Source organism: Apteryx mantelli, chromosome 18 (genome assembly GCF_036417845.1).
Source record: "Apteryx mantelli isolate bAptMan1 chromosome 18, bAptMan1.hap1, whole genome shotgun sequence".
Taxonomy (NCBI): Eukaryota; Metazoa; Chordata; class Aves; order Apterygiformes; family Apterygidae; genus Apteryx; species Apteryx mantelli.
The window spans coordinates 19195341-19218139 of NC_089995.1; the positions used below are offsets into that span (position 1 = coordinate 19195341).

A 22799-nucleotide genomic window follows, 5' to 3' on the forward strand; every position below is an offset into this window, starting at 1 on the left:
GTTGGGAAGGAGGGCTTCCAAGGGCCATGCTCCTCAGGTACGGGCACCCTGGCATGGGGCGGGGAGCTGCCAGCTGGTGTCACTGTGCTCTTCTGGGAAGTTTCCTTCATAGAGCTGGATGAAGGGTCTCGCCTGTTTATTTCTCTGGTGTTTGAACCATTTAGCTGTTATGTGACATTCTATGTGCATTAGTAAGTAAGGGCAGCTTTGCATTGCTAAGTGGATCTTCCTGCTGGAGCCTTGGCTACTACACGAGAAAATTATGGATTTTGTTTATGCCAAAGACACATACAAATGCTTCTTTTCAGCTTTTTTTCCCCCCTCCCCCCAGGTTGAACCTAAAGTGACTGCTTGGGAAAACACTGGCCACCTCATGAGGATGCAGCTGTGCTGTAGAGCAAAGGGGCTCCCTAAATCGGGTGACACAAGGGAGAAGCAGAGATGCCAGTCCTCCAAAATAAAATAGGTCTGCTTCTGAGGCTGTTGCTGATCTCCAGGTAGGACTTGTGTGGGCATGGCTGTGGGGGTAGGAGTTTGGATATACAGCTCCTGTGAACCCAGCTGTATATTGAAGATGCAGAGCAGCGTGGTTGAGCCTAAAGCCAGAACATCCTCTGGCAAATAAATAAATCTTTTTACTACTGTAGCTTATTCCTTCTGGGGAACTGGTTTAAGATTTATTAGCCAAGGAATAATGGTTGTAGCTCTACCAGCAAACTGTATTAGGAACAGTTTCTGCTATTGCCAACTTCGGGCATTAAAATCATTAGTCAGGTCCCCAGGCTGGGCATATAAACCTTCAGGTTTTTTTCTCCTTGTAATAAATCAGCTTGGCTTGTTTTGTTTGCTTTCCTATTTCTGAGCCTTTGAAATATGAGGTTTTCAAGTGCTTTTCAGCAACTCCAAGGGCTAGAAATGACGTGCATAATTGTTGTAAGTGAAAGCAGATGTATGTGTAATGTATGGTTTCATGGGCTGGGATATTAAGTGAGACATCACTATCATAGCGCTCGTGAAAATTACAGAGTTAGCAACAATGGTGCTCTTTGGGCATCAACACAGCAATGAAATTATCCTGAATGTCTGGAGAAAGTTGCCAAAAGCATCCAATAATCAATGAAATCTTGCCACAACCCGGTGTGCCCATGTGCTCCCCAGGCATGCCTCTGCCTTGCTCTAAAGCTGCCTTATCATCCCAAGGTTCAGTTTTGGAAACTGAGGTCTATTTGTGTTTCCATTCCTTATTTTTTTCTTTTAGTTTGCTTGAGCAACCTCTTGAGTCCACTGCAGAGACGTATTTGGACCTTTTGGTCAGTACAGTAGAGTACTGAAGTCAGTGGCAAATGCACCTACTTGCTTCCGTTCAGTGCTCAAACATGCAGAACCCAGTGTGCAAATACCTCTGTGTGCACATAACATTGCATGTACTCGTACACAGTCACATTTTGTTCAACACTTTCTCTGTGTCTAAGCTTTGTCAAAAGTGTATTTTTTGAAAATATAATTGGCTTCAAGTCTGAAATTAGAAACCATTGCACAGATAGTGATTTTTTTTCTTTTTTCTGACCCAGTGAAAAACTAACCAACTGCCACGTTCCCATAGTAACACTGCTAGAAATAGAAGAAAAGCAGATAAAATATTTCATGTTAGTAGGTGCCATGTACTTCTGCAGCAGAGAAGTATGGGACTGTTTTACATCCTTATAAATTGGTGGAATTTTCATTCTCCCTCAATTAAATACGAAATCTGGACTCCTATATGGGTACCAGTCCTCAGCAAGGAGAAATTCATCTATCTTTAGGTGCAAAACACTGAGGGAACGAAATGTCAGTAATCATACCAGAAAATGCAGTATTAAAGAGAATTATTTATTAAAGTATGGAACATAGTTACAACCCATCTTGTCTGTGCAACAAAAATTCCAACGGCAGGATTGGAAGAGAAAGTCACTAGTGCAATGCCATTATTATCCTAAATATGAGAAAGTGTTGTTTTAGTAAAGAAAGAGAGAGGATTTTTAGCATTGCATGCAGTAAGAAAACATAAAGCTTGATTTAAGAGTCTATAGAACAATTTTGCCACTGTTTTTCTCCAGGCACAACAAATTGGACGCCAGACTTCAGCCCACCATGATCTTCCCTCCAGTTTTAGGCTGTAGCTTGAGGTTACATGGGATCAAAACATAGTCCTAAACAAAGGAAGAAACAAGGGCTGAATGACGTGCTTACATAGTTCATTTTAACCTACGGGGGGGGTATTCTCCCTGCAGGCCAGTGGTCCATCTAAGGCGCATTTTCTGCTCATATTAGTGTGGTTAGAGGAGAAACCCTATTTGAAGCAGTGAAACTTGGTCTGTGAATTAACAGTACTAGAGGAGTAGGTTCGGATTTATTCTAGAGCCGAGAGATAACTGTTACTCCTGGATTCCCTGGGGCTGCGAGGAGTCTCGGGGAGACGTGGCCAGGAGGGAGGTACCTCGAATTGGCTCGTCAACCTCCCTCCTGCCTGCTGCAGACTGTCCTGTTGCCAGAGCTTAGCTGGGCTCAGCAGCTTCTCCCGCAGACCGCCACCAACCAGCACCTCCTCCAGGCTGGCGGAGATCGGTGATAAAATCTCCTGTCCTGCCAGCCGGCTCCTTGGCCGGAGCCGCGCGCACAGGGGCTCTGTGTCCGTCGTTGGGAATGCCAACCCGCACAGCACTGCCCCTCGGACCGTCCCGCGGGCACCGACCTAGCAGGGCATGGCTGCTCCTGCCCCGAAAAGGGAGTACTCGCTGCTTGCTCTGAGGGAATTTAAAACAAATACAGCAGGAAGCATTTTAAATGTCTGTTTTCTTACCTTGTGAATGATGACGTTGACGTCGGTGTAGATAAAGTTGGACACGTGTGGCAGGTATATTCCTTCACTCAGGACCGCTAGGAAAAAAGAAGGAAAATATCCAGTTCAGTGCTGCCTTCGTTCTTGTTTCATGTCATACGTGCCAAAACCTTATGGGACAGAAGTACTGCTCTCATCAGTCCAGGTTGCCAGCCCCAAGCCCTGACACGCAGCCACAGGTCCTCACCGTTCATCTGAGCCAGCATCTCCTCACGAATTGTAGACAAAAATAATTTCTCTAGTAATGCAGCCTGTCAAAGGGAAAATCCACACGCTGAACTCATTTATTGTGTGACTCTAAAGCACAAGGAGAGAGAGGCAGGGGCAAGCGCAGAAAAGAGGTCCAGGTTTTTACAGCGCAGTGTGGGAAGCGTGGGCCGTTGCATGCAGCGAGTCACCGAGCCCCGACGCGAGGAAGCGGCGTGGCCGTGCTCAGCGAGGTGGGGCCCAGCTCAAAGCCCCCGGCACCTACCGGCATGGGACCCACATCAGAGGCAGCCAGGCTGAGCTCCATGTCCCTGTAAAAGAAACCAACAGCGGCACAGGAATTGCTCGGAGGCCTTTTGGACAGGTCACCAAAGCAGAATTTTCATCAGAGGGTTAAGTTCAGTGGCAAGAAGTGGCTTGCACGTGGCTCTGAACATGATGGCCAAGTTCAGTGCCGAGTCAACAGCTTTCTCTAACTGGGCAAAACCGAACAGACAAATGGAGCCTGACTTTCCCCTTGGGCACAGCAACGAGTGATAAGGAAGTCTTAGTCCCCAGGACCCTGATTTACCAGCTTGCTGAAGCGTGTGTCGCCTTGCCTTCCCTGCGGCTGAGCCTGTGATTTGGCTCGGCCCCTGGCTGGAAGGGGCAGGCTGCGCTGGCGTGGGTTTGAGTGAATACGCTGGGGCTCAGGACGCTGCACGGCTGCAGTGCGGAAGCGATGGGCCCTGCTGCCTTCGACGGCAGCGGCAGGGGCTGTGACAGCCTGGCAGGTCTGAGCCCTGCCGGCCGCATGCGGTGCTCGCGAGCGGGGTGGTGCAAGCGTACGCTTTCGCCGATGGCTCTGCCCGCGTTGTGGCAGGAGCAGGCAGAGGTGTATTACGCTGTTAGCACGTGTAGGTTGCCTGTTTATGCATGGGCTGTGCACAGGGGGACGTGGAAGGAGAGGAATGCGATTTCTGTTTTTCTCTCTAAACCTATTACTGGGATCCTTACCATTTCCCTTGGAATAGAGCTACCTCTACAATGTTCAAACTATGAAGGAAAAGAAATCCCCTGGGCTACTTTGCCTCTCCTTTCCTATGCTGCTACTACTGGGGTGTGTTCCCATCAAGGACTTGGCATATAACTGGGTTCATTACTCTATCACCGCTGCAGAGATCATCATCTTTACGTCTGTGACACTAAGGAGGAGTCCTGCAGACATGTCCTGCAAACAGAAGAGAGATGGCAGAATCACCACATGAAGCAAACTATCCCATTTCAGCTTTGAATATTGGGGTGCGAGGAGCCTCTTTGCATTACCACCTGCAACGTGTCTCCTGTCCGGTGCTATGCAATGAAGACAAATGCTGCTTGGGACTGTGAACACTGTGACAGATGAAGGCTAAAATCAGCCCATTGGTAATGACTGTAATCAGGTCAGATTCTCGTTTAAAAAAAAACGTGTTCTGCACCGTGTGTAGCTGGGAAGGAGCCGTGCTTGCAGGGTTCACTTACCACGCTCATGCTCAGGAAGTTCTGGAAGGCCGACGAGCCCACCCCAGCGTGGACGGTGAGGAAGAGCTTCAGGGTTGCCTTGCCTTCTTCCAGCGCCACCCGCGGCGAGCTCCTGAACATGACTGTCAGCATCACGGGCAGGTCCTCTTGGAACAGGGAGCCGATCTGCAGCAGAGCCCCGGAGGGGGTTATCGTCGCAGGTGGCGACGCTCCCATTCCTCTGCGCTCGCTCCTGCGCCCCTCGCTCGACCCGCGGAGCCGGGGGCAGGCGAGCGAGGCGCGTTGCCCAAGCTGGTGCTTTGCCTCGCGGGGTGGCAGTAAGCGTATAACGAACCTGGGTAATCTTCTGCGCCATAGTGGCGGTGGTCAGCGGGCTCTGAAAGGCAAAATACAGCTCGTTATCTGCCTGACAGTCGCTTGGAGGTGTTGCTTTGCGTTTCCGGGTTCTCTGCAGTCCCGTGGACCCTGCGGTGCGTGCCGCACAGTTGTCACACGGGCACCGGCGCGCTCCGTGGGCATCGGCGTGTGCCAGCGGGCACGTTCTGGTTGCTCGTGACGGCACGTCTCTGAGCACTGCTTGCCGCAGCCCCGTTTCTGCGGCTCCTTCGGGTGATTCGCGGGGAGCAGAACAAGTTGGTGTCCCCCCCCAAGCGCGTGTTTTTCACTCCCCTCTTACTCGCTTGCTCTACTCACCGATATGGTCATGTTGAAGGCTCCGACCCTTTCCATGGCGAAGAAGAGGCTGGTGTAGTAGTGTTCGGATAAAGCCAGGGTGAGGTGAGAAGGACCGGTGCTTGCCGCCTCGGGCATGGTGAAAGGCGTGGGGCTGATTGGAAGGGGCAGCGCCATCCCTGCCACGAGGAAAGCCGTCTGCGAGGGACACGGGGAAGGAGAGACGGTGTTGCGGGAGTCTCGGGAGCAACAGCACTGCGCTCCTGCCGGCAGGGCTGCCCAGGCCGGGGCAGAGCAGGAGGGATGGAGCCTCTCGCGGGGAGCGCGGCCGGCTTGGAGCTGTCACGACCAAGGGTCCCGCGTCGGACCCTGGGTCTGCTGTTGGTCAGTGCCCGCTCGCGGCACGGGGAGCAGAGCAGAGCGGCAGCTCCAGAACCAAACTCCTGCTGTTCTGCATAGGCTCAGCAGCTGCTTCTTTGGAGCTGGCAAGGAGCCAAGCAGGCAAGAGGGTGGGATTAGGAGCGGGGCTTGTGTGTTTGCTTTCCAGCATTCGCTTACTTGTAAAGACACGGTGATTCCTTGCTCGGAGATCATGGGTGCAGCCAGGGGCAGGTACTGGAGCTGGCAGCTCGGAGTGACAGGGAACTGAGCTGCGAAACGGAGGGGAGCAGTGATAGAAGGTTATATCTGTGATGCTGCTGGACTTCCCAGATTAGCAGGGACAGATACAGAGAGGAAGAGCAGAATAATTTGGTTTTTGTTTTACTGTGCCCCCCCCCCCCCCCAGTTGTCTGGTGCACCTGAAACGGGAGAGACAGCTTGTTTGACAGCCGTCCCGGTCCATTGCTGAGAAGATGCGGGCAGAGCAGGACACTGGGCAGCCTCATTTATTTGCACTACCAGCAATACTTCAGCTCCTGAAGGCTGTGCTTTCCCCTCCCCTGTTTCCTTCTAAGATGTACAGTAAAGGGCTTGCCCAAGTGCCGCGCTGCGGTCAGGAGGAGCGGCTCTGCCGAGCAGACCCAGCCCGCGGTCACGGAGCTGCCGTCGCCGCTGCCAGGTCTGCTGCAGGCTGGGAGCCTGGGGCGTTTTGTGACCTGACTCCAAAATGAGCTCTTTAGCCATTTATCCATAGCGAGGCTGGAAGCCAAAGTTTGCTCACCTGTCAGAGACGCTAGTCGTTCATTTGGCAAAATGAGCAATTTGGAGACTTCCAAGCAAATCTATGGAATAAGGAACAAAACAAAATGAACATGGGGGGGCCACATCAGGCATCCACCAAACGGCCCCTGTGTTGGGCTCGAGTTTCTGCGCTGGCCAGACTAAACACTAAACAGGAGTTGCGCTCCTGTTTTTTCTCCTCTGTGAGTGGCTCTGCTCCTCCAGGTCAGATCTGCTTTCAGAGAAAAAATGATAGTTTCCAGATAGAAAAATGATAAATTCTTCAAATGGCATCTGCTCCTTTTGGCCTGCTTGCAGGGGATGGTGGGGAACATCTAGCAAAGACAGGTTTTGTAAGCACCAGATTCACTAATGTTAATGGAACTGTACAATTTTGTTGTCTTCTGTCTTATGTCTTTGCAAACTTTGTCTTACCTTATTGATATCAACCTCCTTGTCCACCTCCAAACTAGGAGACTTGCTGGATGAAAACAACAAAATGGAAGATGTTAGGTGAGAATGAGTTCAGCCGGGTGAATGGGAGTATCTTTTGATCTGACCTAACAAGCTTCCTGAGACATTATTATGATTATGTTCTATAACATATTAAACTATGACAACAGTTCAGAACTCTAAAGCACTGCAGAACTGTCGTTGGACCTTCATTAAAAATGTTCAGGCTACAGTACTTAAAAAGATCTGCTCGCTTATTGGAAAATGAAACTATTAAAATAGGAAAATAAAATTTAAAAACCCTGAAAGCAGAATGAGGTTTCTCTCATGAAGATAAAGGATTTGTGTTAATCTTTATAAGCTTTTAGGGCATTGGTGGGTCAGTGGTCAAATCACCTTTATGTATAAAAATATTTCTCACTCAGTTTCTTCTTTTACCCTATTTACCCAGATTCCATAATTACACAGCATCCCATATGCCTGAACAAAGAAAAACTGTGGAATCAACCTTTCCGTCTCCTCGGTGCTCTGCATTTCTTCCATGATGGGCTTGCAGGCAGAAGCTGTCAGCTCCAGGTTCCCTTCAGGATTCCTTTCCACGTGGAGGTCTGCTAGGATGGACAATCTCACCACCTTGGAAGTCGAGCTGTGCGAAGAGAAGACACAGATGGACTGGAGCTCCAGGGCCTCCCAAGTCGGGGCTGCTCCTGGTCCCGCTCGTTACAGAGCCGCCTGCTCCCGTTTCACTCATTGGACTTGGCTCTGCTGCTCCACGTGGGAGCTGGAGGGTTTGGCTTTGCTTTGAGCCCCGTGACTGGGGGTAAGGAACAGCTGGTGAGCAGTTTCCCCCGTCGCAGCCCCTCAGTTCCCGGTACTCACGGGGAGGTTGTGATGCGGAGGTCTGCGTCGATGCTCAGCCGCAGCCTGTCATCAGGCATGAGCGACAGGGAGAGGTCGACAACTTTGACGGAGTCAATTTGTTTCCTGCTTGAGTGGAAATGAAGGTGTTAGGAGAACAGTGCAGAGCAATATGCAATCCCTAGTTGCGCTTCCAATGGACAAACACCAGAAGTCCGTGGGATCTGCACGGTGTACAAGTAAAACAGTCCCTCAAAGTGGCAGCTGAACTGCTACTGTTAGATCTCAAACACCTTCTTTGCCTTGGCCCAAGTAGCAGCTATATGGGATATAAAATGCGCAGGTCTGGATAAGAGGCTACAGGATGTCTCTTGGTCTTGGAGCCTAATCCAGGCCATTGCCTGAAAAAAACAAGTTAGTAAATCCTATAGCCAGGCATGTCCTGTGCACAGCTACTGTGAATTCAAAAGAAAACTGGAGTGAATTTGTTATCCTGCTAATAGTACTTGTCTTGCTGACCATCTGCTCACATTTTCCCTTTTCCTGTTTTAGTGCAATGTGTTTTCCAAATCTGAGCTCTTTTTATTCAGTTTTCCTGTTTGGTTTAGTGGCTCAAGCTGAAACAGCTGCAATGAAATTTGTCAGTCCTGCTGCCTAAAGAGGGGAATCTCAGCTGCTCATCTTGAATCCCAGCATGCTCAGGTAAGAACATAGCACATCGTCTCTCTGGAGACAGGAGCTCTTCTCTAAACTGATATTTAAAATAGGCATGTTGATTTCCATGAGGATTTTTGCCCTTGCTGAGGCAATGCCTTTTGCAATGATAGTCAAAGTGTTCCGGTTAAACAGCAACATGAACTAGTGGTGTAATGGGAAAGCCTCAACAAGGCAGAGCTGTGGACTCACCTGATTGGTTTTGGGGAGCCAAGAAGCAGATCTGAGACTCTCGGGGCCATTAGGTCCTGCACTAGGATTGTCTCTGCATGCTGTTTTGAAACTTCAGCAACTGTGCAGTAGGGCAGATACTTTATTAGACCTTCTTGAGCGTGTGGTCTCATGGGCAGAGCAAGGACTGGACTCTGTCCAGGTGACACATTTCTTTCTCTTATAAATCCTACTGTTACTAGCTATAGAAAGAGGATAATGAAAATGAGCTAATAAAAGGCATAAGTTAATGGTGACAGTTGAGTCAAAAGTATTTGGTGAAGTATTTCATTACCTGATTGAAAGAAGCTTCTGCCTCCCCTTCTTACTGACAACACTTTGCGAGACGTGGAGCCTGTACTTACGGTAACTCAGTCCTGATGGGCTGAGTATCCCGCCGCAATCAGGCGACTTGGTGGCAAGAGCTGGTGCCAGGATGCTCAGGACGGTGCCCAGGGTGCAGATCTTCCCCGTGCTGGTGCCTGGAAGAGGACGACACACGTGGCAGCCTGGTCAGGGCAGCATGGCCTCGGCCTGGCAGGTCAAGGTGGGGAGCAAGAGGATGGACCACGACTCTGGCTCCCAAATAGGGTTTATGGTCCTGAGCTAGTCAATGGAGGCTTCTCTCAAGAAAGGTGGTGTGCAGTGCTTGAAATAGTCAGTTGCTCTGGTTCACCTCAATCTGAGCTTCCTTGCAGTTTCTTTTCAGCTCTTGTTGGAAAAAAAAATGCGTGGCTCTCACATAGTACCTGAGGACTTGAAGGTACTAAAAGAAAGCTCAGCCTTGAAAACCTCCTGCAAGTATATAAGCAGGAGTGGTGCTTGCAGCAATATCATGCCCACTGAAGATTCTATAATGGCCTACAACTGATATAAAAACCAGTAAATAAACAAGAATTAAAATTAGTTGAAGAAAAAAATGGAAGTTATGGAGAAGGCTAAAATGAAATTAAAAAAGTGAGAGTGTCCTCTACTTCTCTGAAAACGTTTTGGAATTGTTAATAATGCTCTTACAATGTTAAGAAAATAAGTCATTCAGAAAGTCATTTACCTGATTAAAAAAAAAAACAACCATATTTGTATCAATCTTTGCAGAGGGAGGACTTCTGATCAAACTGACCCTTACAGAGATATACCAAAGGGAATACAAGCAATGCTTAGATCTATCTATTCATTTTATAAATGCATCTTTACCTTTTCTGGCCAATCTTCCCATTCTTCTTACTCAGTCTGTGTCTTGCTGTGGCCACATCAAGGGGTTGTGCATGCTTTATATAGCTTCATAACCCAGGCTGATGAAGGCAGAAATTGGCCAAGAGGAGGATACTTTGGGTGGAGACGCTTTGTTTTATATACCATTTTTATTGTTTCTCCATATATTTGATTACATTGGCCGTTGACCTAACAGGGTAAAATATTGAACAACAGGTGTTAGGGCAGGTTGCCTTTTATTGTGATGTTACTAAGCTGCACAAAGAAAGGTCTCTGAATGGAGGGTGCCAAGAAATCAAACACTGTTAGAAAGCGAACATTGGTTTCTTTGCTCTACAGCCATGATTTCTTCTGACCAGCCTAGAGACAGTGTCTGTGCAACGGCCACACTAGGAAGAATGGGTTGTGTTGAACTCCCTGCTAGGCAGCTCAGATCAGAAGTGCTCAGACTTGGACACATAAGGCAGAAGAAGGTCTTGGAAATACAGCAAGGATGCCCTCCTGCAAGGATAGATGAGCCACTTGTTGCTTTTACTCCAGCCCATTGGAAGTCTGTTGATGGCAACAGGAGTGTTTCCGTTGAGGTCAGTGAGTTTTAAACCAGACAGAAGGTCAAGCTTTTTGAAGGTATTGTCTCTAACCTCCAGAACAGCCACTTGTGATAATTCCTGCCTGCCTGCCTTTACCTCATTCCCCAGCAAAAGCCACTGGCAATATTTACAGTAACTGGTAGAGAAAATGGTGGATGATGTCCATCCTCTTTGACACTGTAGGGACATCGAGCGGTGAAAGCATTCATGGAAGGGAATAAGAGTCCTCTTCCCTCATGTGCTGTCTTCTCCCAAGCCAGCCTGAAACTGAGCCTTGAGAGAAAGAATGAATTTGGGAAAAATAATATGATTTGTATCATAGCCCTGAGTACTTTTTGCACTACAAGAACAGCATCCTTCTACCGGCTTTTGCTTTAGGGGTATGTTGGGGTGCTGTTTTGCACACTTCCCCTCTCCTGGCAGCCCCAAGCTCGCTTTGTCTATTATCCATGCTGACCAGACAGTGAGAAAAGGAGTTGTCACCCCACTGATCTCAGCCCTGCTCAATGCTGGCCTTGCTAGTTGAGGCTTAGCTTTGGGTCCACATGTTCTTCTGGCTTCCTTTTGGCTTGGAAAACGGAGCACAGACTGCAAAAATGCCATGTAAATACATCCTCTGTGGTATCACGCAGCTTTCCTTCATGCTGCTTATTCTGACTTTTCCTGATATTTGTGATATCACCTTTGAGGCATGGTCAGTCTTCCAGAGAGGGTTAAACTGCCCATTTTGGTCTGAATCCTTTAACTATAGGATATCCTGTTCAGCACTTGTTGATACACCTGCTCTGCCTTGGGAGGCAACTATTGTCCTTTGTACATTGGCTAAGTGAGTTATTGGGCTCTGGTTCCAGGTGCATCTTGACACGTTCGGAGAAGTCTTTGGTTCTCACTAGCCTTATGGTGCTTTCTTTCTCGGTATGACAGAGAGATGCCAAGAAGAAAGGCAGAGTTTCAGCCACGTTGTGTATTTCCATTGAAGGTATCCAAATAGCAGCATCAAGAGAAAATATCAAGCTAGAGATCTAAAAGCCTATAAGGGTGGGGGGGGGGATCAGAATTTACGCTTTAATACTGATGTATGCAGCCCATTTAGAGGCAACAAATGTGTTCAGAAAAGTAGATCCATTGGAAAGATTGTAAACTGCAGATGAGTTGCCTGGGGGTGGGAGAGGCATTTCAGGCTTCTTGCATTGATAGGGACATGTCCAGGTCTTACAAAAGTCTCTAAGAAATAAGTCTTCACTGTTTTGTAGAGCAGTGATTGGAAATTGCCCCCCTGTTAAGTCTCATTCCAATGTAGGTAATACTGGTAGCTCTTTCCAAAGCAGCACCTGAGATTTATCTGTGGATTGTTGTTATCATTTACAGCAGCGCAAGAGTATAGGGATAAACTGAAGGGAAGAGAAGGCACCATGGTGCTTAGACATGGATTTTCTTCTCCTGAAGAGCTGTTCTGTACCTGACAGTTCCGGTGGAGGTTTAATTAGATGTCAGCTTAGAGCATAATGACTGATCAAGTTACCAGCACAAAAGTGTCTTTCTGGCTTGATGGGCTTTTAAATGGGAGTTATCTATAAATCTTACTTTCCTGTTAGATAAGATGTAAATCTTCTTGTCTGTGCTTAGTAGAGAGTCACCAAGTATATCACTAAGAGGGAGGTAATGACAGATTAAGCCTCATGACAGACTTTATATAGAAATGAAGAGAAGAAATAAATGACTTGGTGCTGCAGGATCACACCTGATGGCGATCTCCCGCAGCAGCGCAGGCATTGCAGTGACCTGGCCATGCGCTGTTTTGGGTGAGGTATCCCAGAGATGGGAGAGGTGCGTACGCTCTGACAGCTGCTAGCTCTAGCTAAGACAGGGCACAGATGACCTCCCCAAAGGCAGGAGTGAGGTTAGCCTGGGAACGAGATCCGTGTGGCCTGTTTCGCAGTCTGGTGGGACCACAGCTCTCCCACAGCATGCCAGTGGCAGCTGGGGCTCACAAGCCTGTTCTCTGCTCCAAGCAGGTGATAGTTCTCGTTAGCCTCATTGCAACCCTGCTGAAATCAGCAGGAATATTACTGAGATTCTCAGTTTCCACTGAGTGATCAGCTGATCACTGGTCCTCTCTCGATGTTTGCATCAGCTCCATGAACCTTTATCTGGGGAAGTGTGTGAGCTACTCAACCTGGGTGAGAATCACAATTAAATATGTGTTCCCAGAAGCAGAATTTCCCCCTAAAGGTCTTTGCTTTCTCCCTCCCCCACTTCTATCTGTGCTATGTTGTTAAACAGATCATTTTTTCTCTTTCAAACCCAACATGCAAAGCTCCAGTTGGCTCTTCCTGGGTGTTGAGCAAGAGAGTTGGCTTCATGCATGCTAAGAACATTTACTTGATACCTGAGGCTCAAGAATTTAGCCAGACTTTCAATTTTATTAGTGAAATTATTTATGTTGGAAGATGTCAGAAACACAGGGATTAGTTTTAGATCAGAATAATTACTCAACCCTTTAATCCTTTCGTTTTTCTCTCTCAGGCAGGATTTTCGTATATATAGGCTGTTTCTTGCCTGGCTCCAGAAGATCGGTGCAAAGCTTAGACAACCTTTGGGAACTCTCCTCCAGGAAAGACCCTAGCAAGGTGACAACAGTGCATTTCCTTGAAGAAGGTGCTGTTGCTGCGAAGTGCTGCAGCTCACGTCATTATGATGAGGGGCAAATGAGATGTGCAGGGCCAAGTTGGAGCAGACTGGAGAAGCTGTGTTTATAGCCTTTGGAGAGTCTATTTGCGTTCATTAAGAGTTGTACTGCTGCCATGCCCAACAGCCATCTGTGCTCCTGCTGCTACTGGGCCAGGGCTGGGGGCGGGTGACTCTAGACCCAGCAGGCTGTGTGCTCAGTTAGGCATCTCTAGTCCTTTCTCCCCCTGTGGTTTTTGCTTTACAAGAAAATGTCATGAGCAACTCTAGGGCTTAAGGACTAGGAAGACCGAGCACTCTGCTTTGGTACACAGCATGGGGCAGTTTAGGTGGATGGTGCAGAAGGTGGGCACATCCTAATGGTACTGCTGTGTGGTGTTCACAGATGTTTGTTGTTTTTGGGAGAGATTCTTGTTTCCCTCCGATTTTTGGCTAGCCTAGCTCTGCTGACTTGCATGGACCCCTGCTTCGTTTCCTTCGGTGTGATTGCAGAATTTAGCCCTCATCATTCAGTTTTCTCTCTTTGGGAATTAACTCCAGCTAATTGTTTCTTTCTATTTGTTTAAGACAGTGCGCTCATTTAAACCTCTGTCACTTCTGGGAGCTTTGTGAACAATGGTACTGGATCTGAAGATGTCAAGGATTTGGTGCATTTTATTCCTTGGTGGTTGGCTGGCACTGTCGCAAGGAACTGATAATCCAGGGGCTATCATCAAGCTTGATATTGGAACAATTGATCATGGTAAGCAAAAGAGCCACGTTCACATTTGTCTTCGGGGGCAAATCTGTACATTTGTGCAGACAAGCAGGATGTGGTGCACTGGCTGTATCTCAAAAAGGGAAGTCTCTTCTGTATGACCTGTGTCTTTAAGCATATTATCAGCTACTGAGTGTTGCCAGGGAGGTGAATTCCCATCCTCTGCCTAGATGCAGACCTGAGCCGGCTGCGTGGCTTCCTGCAGCTGGAGCATTGCTCTTGCGGTGCGGGAGGACAGCTGAGGACTTGGTGCCGGGGTATTTTTGAGTGATACAGAGCCAGCTTCTCCCTCTCGGGGACCCAGCATGGGACGAGCGTAGCCAGGGCCCCTCTGTGCTGCCTCCACCTGGCACGGAAGCATCGGCCCCGAGCCACAACCTGGGAAGGCTCTAAAGCACCTTTGAATTGTGCCAGGGCTGAGACCTGCAGCAGGGGAAAGGTGGTCTGGAAGCACATCCTAATCTTCTCAGGCTTGTCCAGAGTTTAGCTCTGCCAGGCTTAAATGCCAAACGTTTATGCCCGGCTTTTGTCTCATTACCTCCCTTAACCTGTGGCAAGAGTCACTTCTTGTGGTCTTTGCTTTGAAGGAGGGAAAATGTAATTGAAACCACAAACAGGACTCCAGCCCTGTAATGACCTGGTGTGGGAGCATGAGGATCGTCTCAGAGATGTTTTGGTTTATTAAGGTGGGAACCTGAAAATTTGCCCCATATTTCATGTCTAAAACTAAAATGTATGCACAGCAAGTAGCTGCTGAGCTTGAATCATTACACAGGGACTGCAAAGATTGCCAGTAATTGGACATTTATAGCACATGAAGCATCCTCATTGTGCCTCTGTTTATTGGAATGGGTATATGTTAATAACGTTTTAAAGGGTATGATAGGGAGTTCAAAGTTCCTTCACCCTCCAACACAGTCCTGACAAATGGGGATTTTGTGCTAAACTCTTTTTGTCTTGTGCAAATGTTCCAGCGGTCTCCACTGCAGTGGCTGAGAGTGATATTCTTCAGAAAATGGCAAAGGAAGCAACAAAAAAAAAGCCAAACATCAAACCCATCAAAGGTATCTCAGGGTGAGTTATAATCAGCACATTACACCAAGAGTCTGAAGCTGGAAATTACAAAATAAAAGCAGAAGGTTCAGAAGCGTCAGCCTGGAGGCAGAAACAAATCACTCCCCACTAACAAGTGTGATGTTAAAGCTGGTGATTTTCTGCATGGCTGTGTCTACAAATACATGGAGAAACTATAACTTAAAGGCAACAAAGCATGTCAGCTCCTACTTCAAAGCTGGCTACTTCAAAGCTGGAGACTGCTGCTGTGGTTCTGCGGTATCTTGGTGGGAGGTTTGCTCTCAAAGCTACGTGTGTGTGTTTTTTTGTGAATAATATTCTGAGGAAAACTCAGAATTTATGGGGGATCAGAGCTATCCCTGAATCTGGTAAGTAGTTCTGGACAAAAGAATGAAGAAGTTCTAAATACCAAAACATTTTTTTCAACTTTTTCAAAATGAAACTTTGTAATCTTTTTATTATGAAGAAGCATACTTTTAATTTTAAAGATGGATCTGAATTGGAAGAAAAAAAGTTTAAACAAAAGGTGAAAGAATAAAGATGATAATGGCAATATCAGTAATAGGTGACTGATTTAATAGCTGTTCTAATAGCACCTCTTTCCTAGCTCTTTTCCTCCATTCTTTTTCTCCTCCCCCACAGGGTAAAAGTGAAAGATATCCGTCCCCCTGTGATAACACTGACGCTCCTACCAGGAAAGGGACTTTTCATGGCTGTGTTAATCCGAATGACCATTGCTGGGAAAAGGTGAGTGGGAAGCTGTGTGCTAGGCAAGAAGCGTCCCTCCGTTTGCCCTGTCCACTGGTGGCTCGAGCTGCGGGGCTCCTGCAGGGCCGGGGAGCAGCCACGGCGAGCGGATCTGCGTGGCGGGGCATCCTTCGAGGGCGCCAGGCTTGCTCTGTGCATGCGTACTTGCTGCAAGCTCTGGTTCTCAGCACTTTTCCTTGGTAGTGCCTTTTTCCTCAGGGCCTTTCCAGGACTCTTGGTCCCTTTTTTCAGTCCCCAGGGGTCCTGGTACAAAGTTTTGCAGCGCTGGGCACTAGCCATATGTTAACCCTCAAGCCACTGCTTATATTAACATCTGAAAGAGCAGAAAGGATTTGCATGATGTAGAAAGTCGATCTGAAATAAAAAGTTTTTTCAGGCACTTCAGGAAAGCAACTCACTGCATCTAGGCACTGGCTGAGTTTTACTCCTAGGTGACGGCAGTGCGGGGTGACAGGTCCCCCGGGGAGGGTTTATCCTGAGTTAACTGGGTTTTGTTCTGTGCAGCTTTATAGGAGGAAACCTGGAAATCACCGTGGCATCAAACTTGACTGCAAACAACAAGCTGTTAAAGGATGCTTTGGGCACCCCCAAGTTCAGCTCTGAAAACTGCCACTTTTCTCTTGTTAGTGTTAAAACCAACCTTCCCAGCAGGTGAGTGCCAAAGACAGCTCCTCTCCCCTCTGTAAAGGACAATACTGATGATTTGTCAAAGTTAATACTTAGCAAGTATATAAGAACATTTTTAAATGGAAATCTTTCAGTCTTCAGGTGTGGGTTTCTGCAGAACACAGGTACTATTCACTGCAAATGTTTGTTCAGTGAAGACCCTATTTTTTCCATTAAGAAAACCAAAATGCTTTATGCACAAATGCAGGCCAGCCCCATCTATTTGATTTCATGTGATATTCACCTTTGGCATGAGTCCTCATTTCAGTGCTATACCCCTGGGATAACAGAACTTCTTTTAGGCACAGAAGCTTTCAGGTTTGTTTAAAACCAGAAGATGCCATTCATGAGAAGAGAAAATATCTTTTATTAGACATCAGGCATATTTTGGACTAATCTGTATCAGATAGGTTTCTTTAGTGCTTAACTTTGTTGCCTTTTGATCTTCAGTAAATAATTACTATGCTGTCTGTAATGACTTGTTGGTTGGCTGACATGTTATCTCTGCCCAGCATGCTGCCTAAAGTCCTGAACAAGTTTCTGGATAACACGCTTCAGAAAATGCTGCCAGGTCTGGTAAGTCTAATCCTCATTTGATCCTTGTTTTCTAGAGATCTCTTCCTCTTCACTGCTCAGTAAGTTTTCTTAGTTTTGCCAGCTAAAGGAGCGTGCAGATTGGTAAAAGTGAACATTTCAAGCATTTATATCTGGCAGCCTCGTGTTTTTGTGCAGTCAACACCCGCAATGCGGGTACTGTTGCTGCCTAAAGCCTTGACGTCTAGGACGAGATGGTTAGGGATGCGGTGTTTGGACAGTGCTGACCTTGATGCTGAGCACATTTCTTCCTAATGGCTTGTCAGCAGGCAGATTTGCAGCTGCTTAACCCATGTCATAAAGCTGATTTGGTGTGATTAGATATCTGTGTCTGAGTCTGGCCCTTTTCTTCATTCAGTTTAAATGAGGTTTATTCCAGAATAACCTAATTCAGTTAGGGATAAAGAAAACTGAGACAAACCCCTCTCCAGGTAATTATGAGTGGAGGGTCCTGGTGCTTTAGGTCTGGTAGATGTGCCAGTCTGGTAGCCGTGAAACTGTGTTCCTGCCAGAAGTCTCAGTGCAGGGTTTTCTCACAAGTTTTCTTCTTGCTTTGCAGCTGTGTCCAGCTGTGGATGCAGTGCTCGACCTTGTGAATGCAAAATTGTCAGCCATGACCTGTAAGTTGGCAGGTCCATCTCATCCATTTCTTTCCCTTCCTTAGCAAGGGACCAATGCAGAAATGTCACTCAGAGTAGGTGGCTTGCTTTAAAACATCCCTCTTTACTTCCATGCAGCCGAGATATCTCTTGGGACTGCTGGGACCCTCCAATATGCTTTGCTGAATCAACCAACAACAAATGAAACTTTCATACAGCTGGATTTAAAGGTGAGTGCTGCTGCCTGGCGCTGTGGCCAGAGGGATGTTTGTGACATCCATTTGCTCAGAGGCATAGTCCTTCCTGGCCTTGGCAGCAGAGGCTTTGGCAGAGGTTTAGGTGTGTGCTGTTTGCATTATACCACCTAACCACTTCTTTGGCCTGTCATTTTCTGTGGAGTTTATTGCTCTTTGTTTCACTGCTGAGACTATATAGGGACTCATCCAGTACCCTTGTACGTGGTCCAAATACAAATGCTGGAAGTGGGCCTGTACTGTCTCTGACATGACAGTTTTTACTGGTCCTTTTAGACCGTTCTCCACCAAAAAGAGGGAGATGAGATTGACCTTCCCACAGACGAGCTGCCTCTTACTTCTCTGCCACCAAAGAAAGAAGCTGCTACCCAGCTCATCCTGTCTGCAAATTTCTTGAGTGCTGAGCTCCAGGTTATGCAGGAGTCCTTCAGCCTGGACATCACGGATAACATGGTGGGTAATTTAGGCTTGAGATTTTCCTCTAGAGGCCACTAAAGAAATCTACACCCCTGTTCAAGGCAGATTCTTTTTTTTTTTTTTTTTTTTTTAATCATTCTCTTGCACTGGCCTTTGCCTGTGGTCATGTGTGTAGACTCCCAGAGCCTGTAATGTAATCTGCCATGTGCTTGGCTGCTCAGCAAAGCATCTGCCCAGCAGGTAGCTTGGGTTGGGAGTCGCCAGGTCTTACAGGGTGCAAACACAGTATTTCCACATCCTCTCACCTGCTCTATGGAGCATGATGGAGGGAGAGCGTGCACCACAAGGGAGCAGAGCAGAGGAGAGCGGTACGTTCTGACAGCCCTGAGCTGCTCAGACCAGCTCCAGGAGGCACCAGTCAGGGCAATCCTGAAAGTCCTTCGGCCCATAGCAGCCTCCAGCCCCAAGAGGTGACAAGACCCAGCTCATTGAGTTTACAGCCTTTGTCTATCCCTCTTCTCCATATTAAACTGTTTTCCCCAAAGTGAGTGCATTGACTCCATGTCCCATGACATTTTATTGACAGGTTCTTGGGCTTCCCCCGCTGGTGACATCGATGCTTGGAACTGTCATTCCTGAGGTGGGTGGACTTCGCTTAATCCTGCTGACCTCAGGGTCATTTTAGGCTATTTATAGCAGCCGATAACACTGATCTCTGTCCACCCACTGTGGCCGTTCACCAGGACATGCTGGGAACATTTCCACAATGTCAAACTGGTGCTCTTCATTTTATTAATACAACTTTTCTTAATAAAAATTGTTTATGGGATGCACTAAATAATATGGACCAGCTTGTGCGCAAAAGCCGCAGAGGATATCTAGCTTCCATTGAATTAATGAATGTTAGTGGAGCTTAGCACCCATCAGGATAATCCCCAGAGCAGTGCATGGGAAAAGAAGGATCGTAATAGTAATCAGCTTCTGCCCTTCCTAACAGCAGGAGAAGGAACTGAGTAGTAGAAATAGCTCTTGCCTGTTCAAGGTACATGGAAGCTCCAGGGAATGACAGAAAAGGGCCTTGTGTTTCCCTCAGATGATTAAAGACCGGTAAGAGGCTTCTCCGAGAAGACCAGTTTCCTGATAACGGGGGAGGCTTTCTGCCTGCTTCAGAGCACTGCTGGCCTTCCCAGAGCATGCCTCAGACCGGGCAGAGCGACCAGCCCTGGCTACCCCGATATCACCTCTGTGCTTTGCATCTCCCCAGATTGCCGGGGCGCTGCCTCCATCGCAGCCACTGGTGATTGCAATGAGAGAAGCGAAACCACCCCTGGTGACAATAACCCCAGAGGCAGGCTTCGTGCACTTCTTTAACACGGCCGAGTTTCTGGTTTCCCCCTCGGGCTCTGCTCCTGAATCCCTCTTCGTCCTGGACGTTGTGAGTTGAAGCCATTTGCAGTCATTGGGGGGTTAATGTGGTCGTCCCTGCCCCTCGCTGCCCATCTTGCGCGCGACACCAAGACAAGGGATGCAGAACAAGCAGGCAGGGACGTCTCCGCGTGCGGGAAACGCCTCGGCCCAGCGGGACAGCTGGCGATCCTGCAGGGCGAGAGCTGTCCACGGGGAGCCACCTGCACCCAAGACCTGTCTCCCTGCCGGTGCAGAGCGTGGGTGTTGCTCAACCAAATGCGTTCTCTGATAGGCACTCGCTTCCCTTTTCTCCTTGCAGCACAGCGACCTGAAAGCGCGGTTTGTTGTTAAAGAAGAAAAGCTGTGCATCTCCCTCGCTCTGGACAGGTAACACAGCTGCTAATCTTCCTTCCCGGGGCAGGAAGGCCAAAATCTCGTTGAGGACTTTACTGGGAGAAAAACCCCAGCAGCAAGCGAAGCGTGAGGCAGAGAGACGCGCAGGGGCTGAGGGGGAGATGAATGACACTGTATTTCCTTCCTCTGCAGTTTAGCTGAAATGGCCTTGGCTTCTTCATCCATTGGCACGTTTGATGTGAGTTCAGTGATGTGTGCCGTGCATGGCAAGAGCAATGCTGAAATTGCATCTATGAATCTAAGCACTGACGGGTTTGCTAACTATAATAGGAATTCATTCCTCAGAACCCCGTTCCATTTCTTTCATTATCAATAACAGTTTTATTAAAAAAAAGAAAAAGGGGGGGCAACCAACTCGATTAAAACCAAAGATCAAAATATTGCTTCCAGGAAGATGTTATAAATGACAAATTAGCCACCAAAACCATTTGCCGACAAGCATGAATGCTCTGGAAGGGATCCATCCCTGTTTATAATGCACTGTGTTAATTCCTGGGAGGTTTTTCACCATAAATAACTCTCCCCAGTGCTTGCACTGAAGGGAGTCGGAAGTGTGGGCTGCACTAATGTTATACATGCCTTGACTGTTTAAATTTCCTCACTCTTCCTCTAATCCTGACTCCACAGTAGAGATGCAGGAGAGGGAGAGCGTCCGGAGCTGCGTTTTGGTAATGTCCGTTTGCAGGGCTGACCCACGGGGCTGGCTTTGGGGCTTCGTGTGTGCGAGGAGGGCGAGCAGTTGGGCTCCGGGGACAGTTGCAGCATCGCCTGCTCCGTGGATGCCGTCATTAACTGCCACGATGAGCCGAATCACGGCTGAGAATGTTTTTAGACTTGTGAGAACAGTGTAGGTGGCAGTAGGGAATAGTCTCTCTTTTGACAATTTTCATTGAAATTTAGAATTTTTCAAATGTTCCCATTCATCTCGGGGGGGAGGGAGAGGAAACCTTTGCAATTTTCCTGCGATTTGAGACCACACTAGGTGAATTAATGGAAGTGAATCTGACAGATGTGGCTGCTGACATTCAGAAAGATGTGCTATTTACATCACTTGTCTCTGTTTCAGGTGCTGCCACTGAAAGGGGTTTTGGCAAATATTATTCATGTGGCTTATATGCCATCCATCAACGGTAAGCACGGCTAGATGACTTCATCTGAGGATTTGCTATCTGCACAGGGAAATAGTGCTCATTTCTTTTCCTATAGATTATTATCTTTTTTTTTTTTGGAAACGTCATTGACTAGCTGACCTTGCATACTTCTCTTGCCCTTTAAGTCTGTGAATAACTGCGTGGGAAAATTGCTTGCCTGACATTTTGCACATGCGGGGTTTGCCGTCGGTGCTAGAGAAGGGTAAAGTTTCCTGGATGCAGGCTCAGGCGTGCCCGCTCATTCACAGAAAAGAGACTTCAGCACACACAAAACAGATACGCTGCAAATGATGCAGGCTTCTTTTTTGAAGTCTCTTTGAACATTGTTTCTGTTCTCAGAATCAAAACCACTTTCTATGAAAAACTGGGAACAATTTTCATAAGTTCTTTGTGTTAAGTCTCAAAAATCAGTGTGTCCCTCTTACCTGGGCTGGGCTTAAGCATGGTGGTCACTAAACAAAACAACAACAAAGAAACACCCTGCAAGATCAATTTAGCGGCTTATTTCATGTGAAGAGTATGCCAATATTTAGCCATGCTAAGATACGTAAAAGAGAATATCATCCCTGTTGATTTTCTTTCTGAATATTCACAAAAACTTTTCTGAGACATGGGGTGGAAGCTGTCATGGGAAAGCAGAGCACAAGAAAATAGGCCGGGGACGTGCTGGTGCTGTGTCTTCGCCTTCCGCAGCAGCCGGAGGCGCGTCTGACTGCAGTCCCGCTTGCTTGTTTCAGAGGCGCTGCAAGGAGGGATCCCGCTGCCCAATCTGCTGGGCATTAAATACCAGCAGGCTGAGATTAGCATGTCTGAGGTAAGGATGGAGAGGCTTACTTGCATTATATTTTTTCTGTATTCTGTGTAATCCGTGTAGTTAGTGCTGTTAAGTCTGTCACATCCGAGCACTGAAGCAACTGGTAACCGCAGCCTGTGTGTTTTTTCTGTTTATTCTGCAGAATGCTCTGGTGCTGAATGTGCCTGTCGCAGAAGCCTGACGCGAGAGGAGGCGTACGGCTGCTCCCTGCCGCTGCAGCAAAGAATGAGCAAAAAAGGGCAAAAGCGGGACCAGCAAGTGTGGTGGGTCTTCAAAGGGTCTTCTTCCTCTTTGCTTGACTTTTCAGTAATTTGACTCTATTTGACTCTACAAGCTAAAATAAAAAAACCACACCACCCAATAATAGGACTCTGGCCTGCAGTGCATTTAGTGGAATCAGCTAAGCACATCTTTGTGGAAGCTGTAACTTTTTAAAAGATTGGTTTCTAAACTGATTGTGTTTACAACAGAAATAGCCCTGCTATGAAAGAAGCTGCAGTGGTGGAGGAGGGCAGGAGGTCTGTGCTGCTCACTGAGGCTCCTTTCAGCATTCATTGGCAGTCGTTAAGAGAGAGTTTAGGTGCATCGTGTAAGTAGCACTTAAAGAGCATGTCTCACCTTAGCAACAGTAGCGCAAACAGAATGCCTGACTGTTTTTCCAGGACCTATGGTTATTACATGTTGCTTTGGGCTTTTATCGTACAATTGCAGATAGCAAGCTGGCATTCAAAAACTGCAAAC

At 47.5% G+C, this 22799-nt stretch overlaps 2 protein-coding genes across 3 annotated transcripts; one reads left to right on the forward strand and one right to left on the reverse strand.

The window, feature by feature from the left end:
• Positions 1-2017: 2017 nt before the first annotated feature.
• On the reverse strand, positions 2018-9490 carry BPIFB2 (BPI fold containing family B member 2). Its single transcript, XM_013950371.2, has 16 exons — positions 9403-9490; positions 9019-9135; positions 8636-8735; positions 7751-7855; positions 7380-7517; positions 6854-6899; positions 6420-6480; positions 5816-5907; positions 5279-5455; positions 4920-4961; positions 4586-4750; positions 4228-4295; positions 3351-3396; positions 3066-3129; positions 2840-2916; positions 2018-2189 (listed from the first exon to the last, which is right to left on the reverse strand). The coding sequence occupies exons 1-16, from the start codon at positions 9488-9490 to the stop codon at positions 2121-2123; spliced, it is 1455 nt and encodes a 484-aa protein (XP_013805825.2). The 3' UTR covers positions 2018-2120.
• An 823-nt stretch (positions 9491-10313) lies between these two features.
• Positions 10314-22583, forward strand: BPIFB6 (BPI fold containing family B member 6). 2 transcript variants are annotated; one of them, XM_067307675.1, is made up of 16 exons: positions 10314-10449; positions 13715-13885; positions 14875-14974; positions 15617-15721; positions 16247-16393; positions 16921-16984; positions 17562-17622; positions 17740-17831; positions 18132-18308; positions 18859-18912; positions 19537-19707; positions 19999-20066; positions 20226-20271; positions 21160-21223; positions 21982-22058; positions 22201-22412. In XM_067307675.1, the coding sequence occupies exons 2-16, from the start codon at positions 13759-13761 to the stop codon at positions 22237-22239; spliced, it is 1392 nt and encodes a 463-aa protein (XP_067163776.1). In that variant the 5' UTR covers positions 10314-10449; positions 13715-13758; the 3' UTR covers positions 22240-22412. The 2 variants fall into 2 exon arrangements, 1 of the variants encoding a protein (XP_067163776.1); XR_010886006.1 differs by lacking the exons at positions 10314-10449; positions 13715-13885 and adding an exon at positions 22529-22583 and having other exon boundaries at positions 14890-14974; positions 22201-22321.
• Positions 22584-22799: the final 216 nt, after the last annotated feature.

Coding starts and splice junctions, on each gene's coding strand:
- BPIFB6 (XM_067307675.1), top strand. CDS start 13,759: ATGGTACTGGATCTGAAGATGTCAAGGATTTGGTGCATTTTATTCCTT. Junction 14,975..15,616: donor CCCATCAAAGGTATCTCAGG/GTGAGTTATAAT, acceptor CCTCCCCCACAG/GGTAAAAGTGAAAGATATCC. Junction 20,272..21,159: donor CATCCATTGGCACGTTTGAT/GTGAGTTCAGTG, acceptor TCTCTGTTTCAG/GTGCTGCCACTGAAAGGGGT.
- BPIFB2 (XM_013950371.2), bottom strand. CDS start 9,490: ATGATATTGCTGCAAGCACCACTCCTGCTTATATACTTGCAGGAGGTT. Junction 9,136..9,402: donor TAGTACCTTCAAGTCCTCAG/GTACTATGTGAG, acceptor GTCCTCTTCCAG/GCACCAGCACGGGGAAGATC. Junction 4,296..4,585: donor ACTTCCTGAGCATGAGCGTG/GTAAGTGAACCC, acceptor TTCTGTTTGCAG/GACATGTCTGCAGGACTCCT.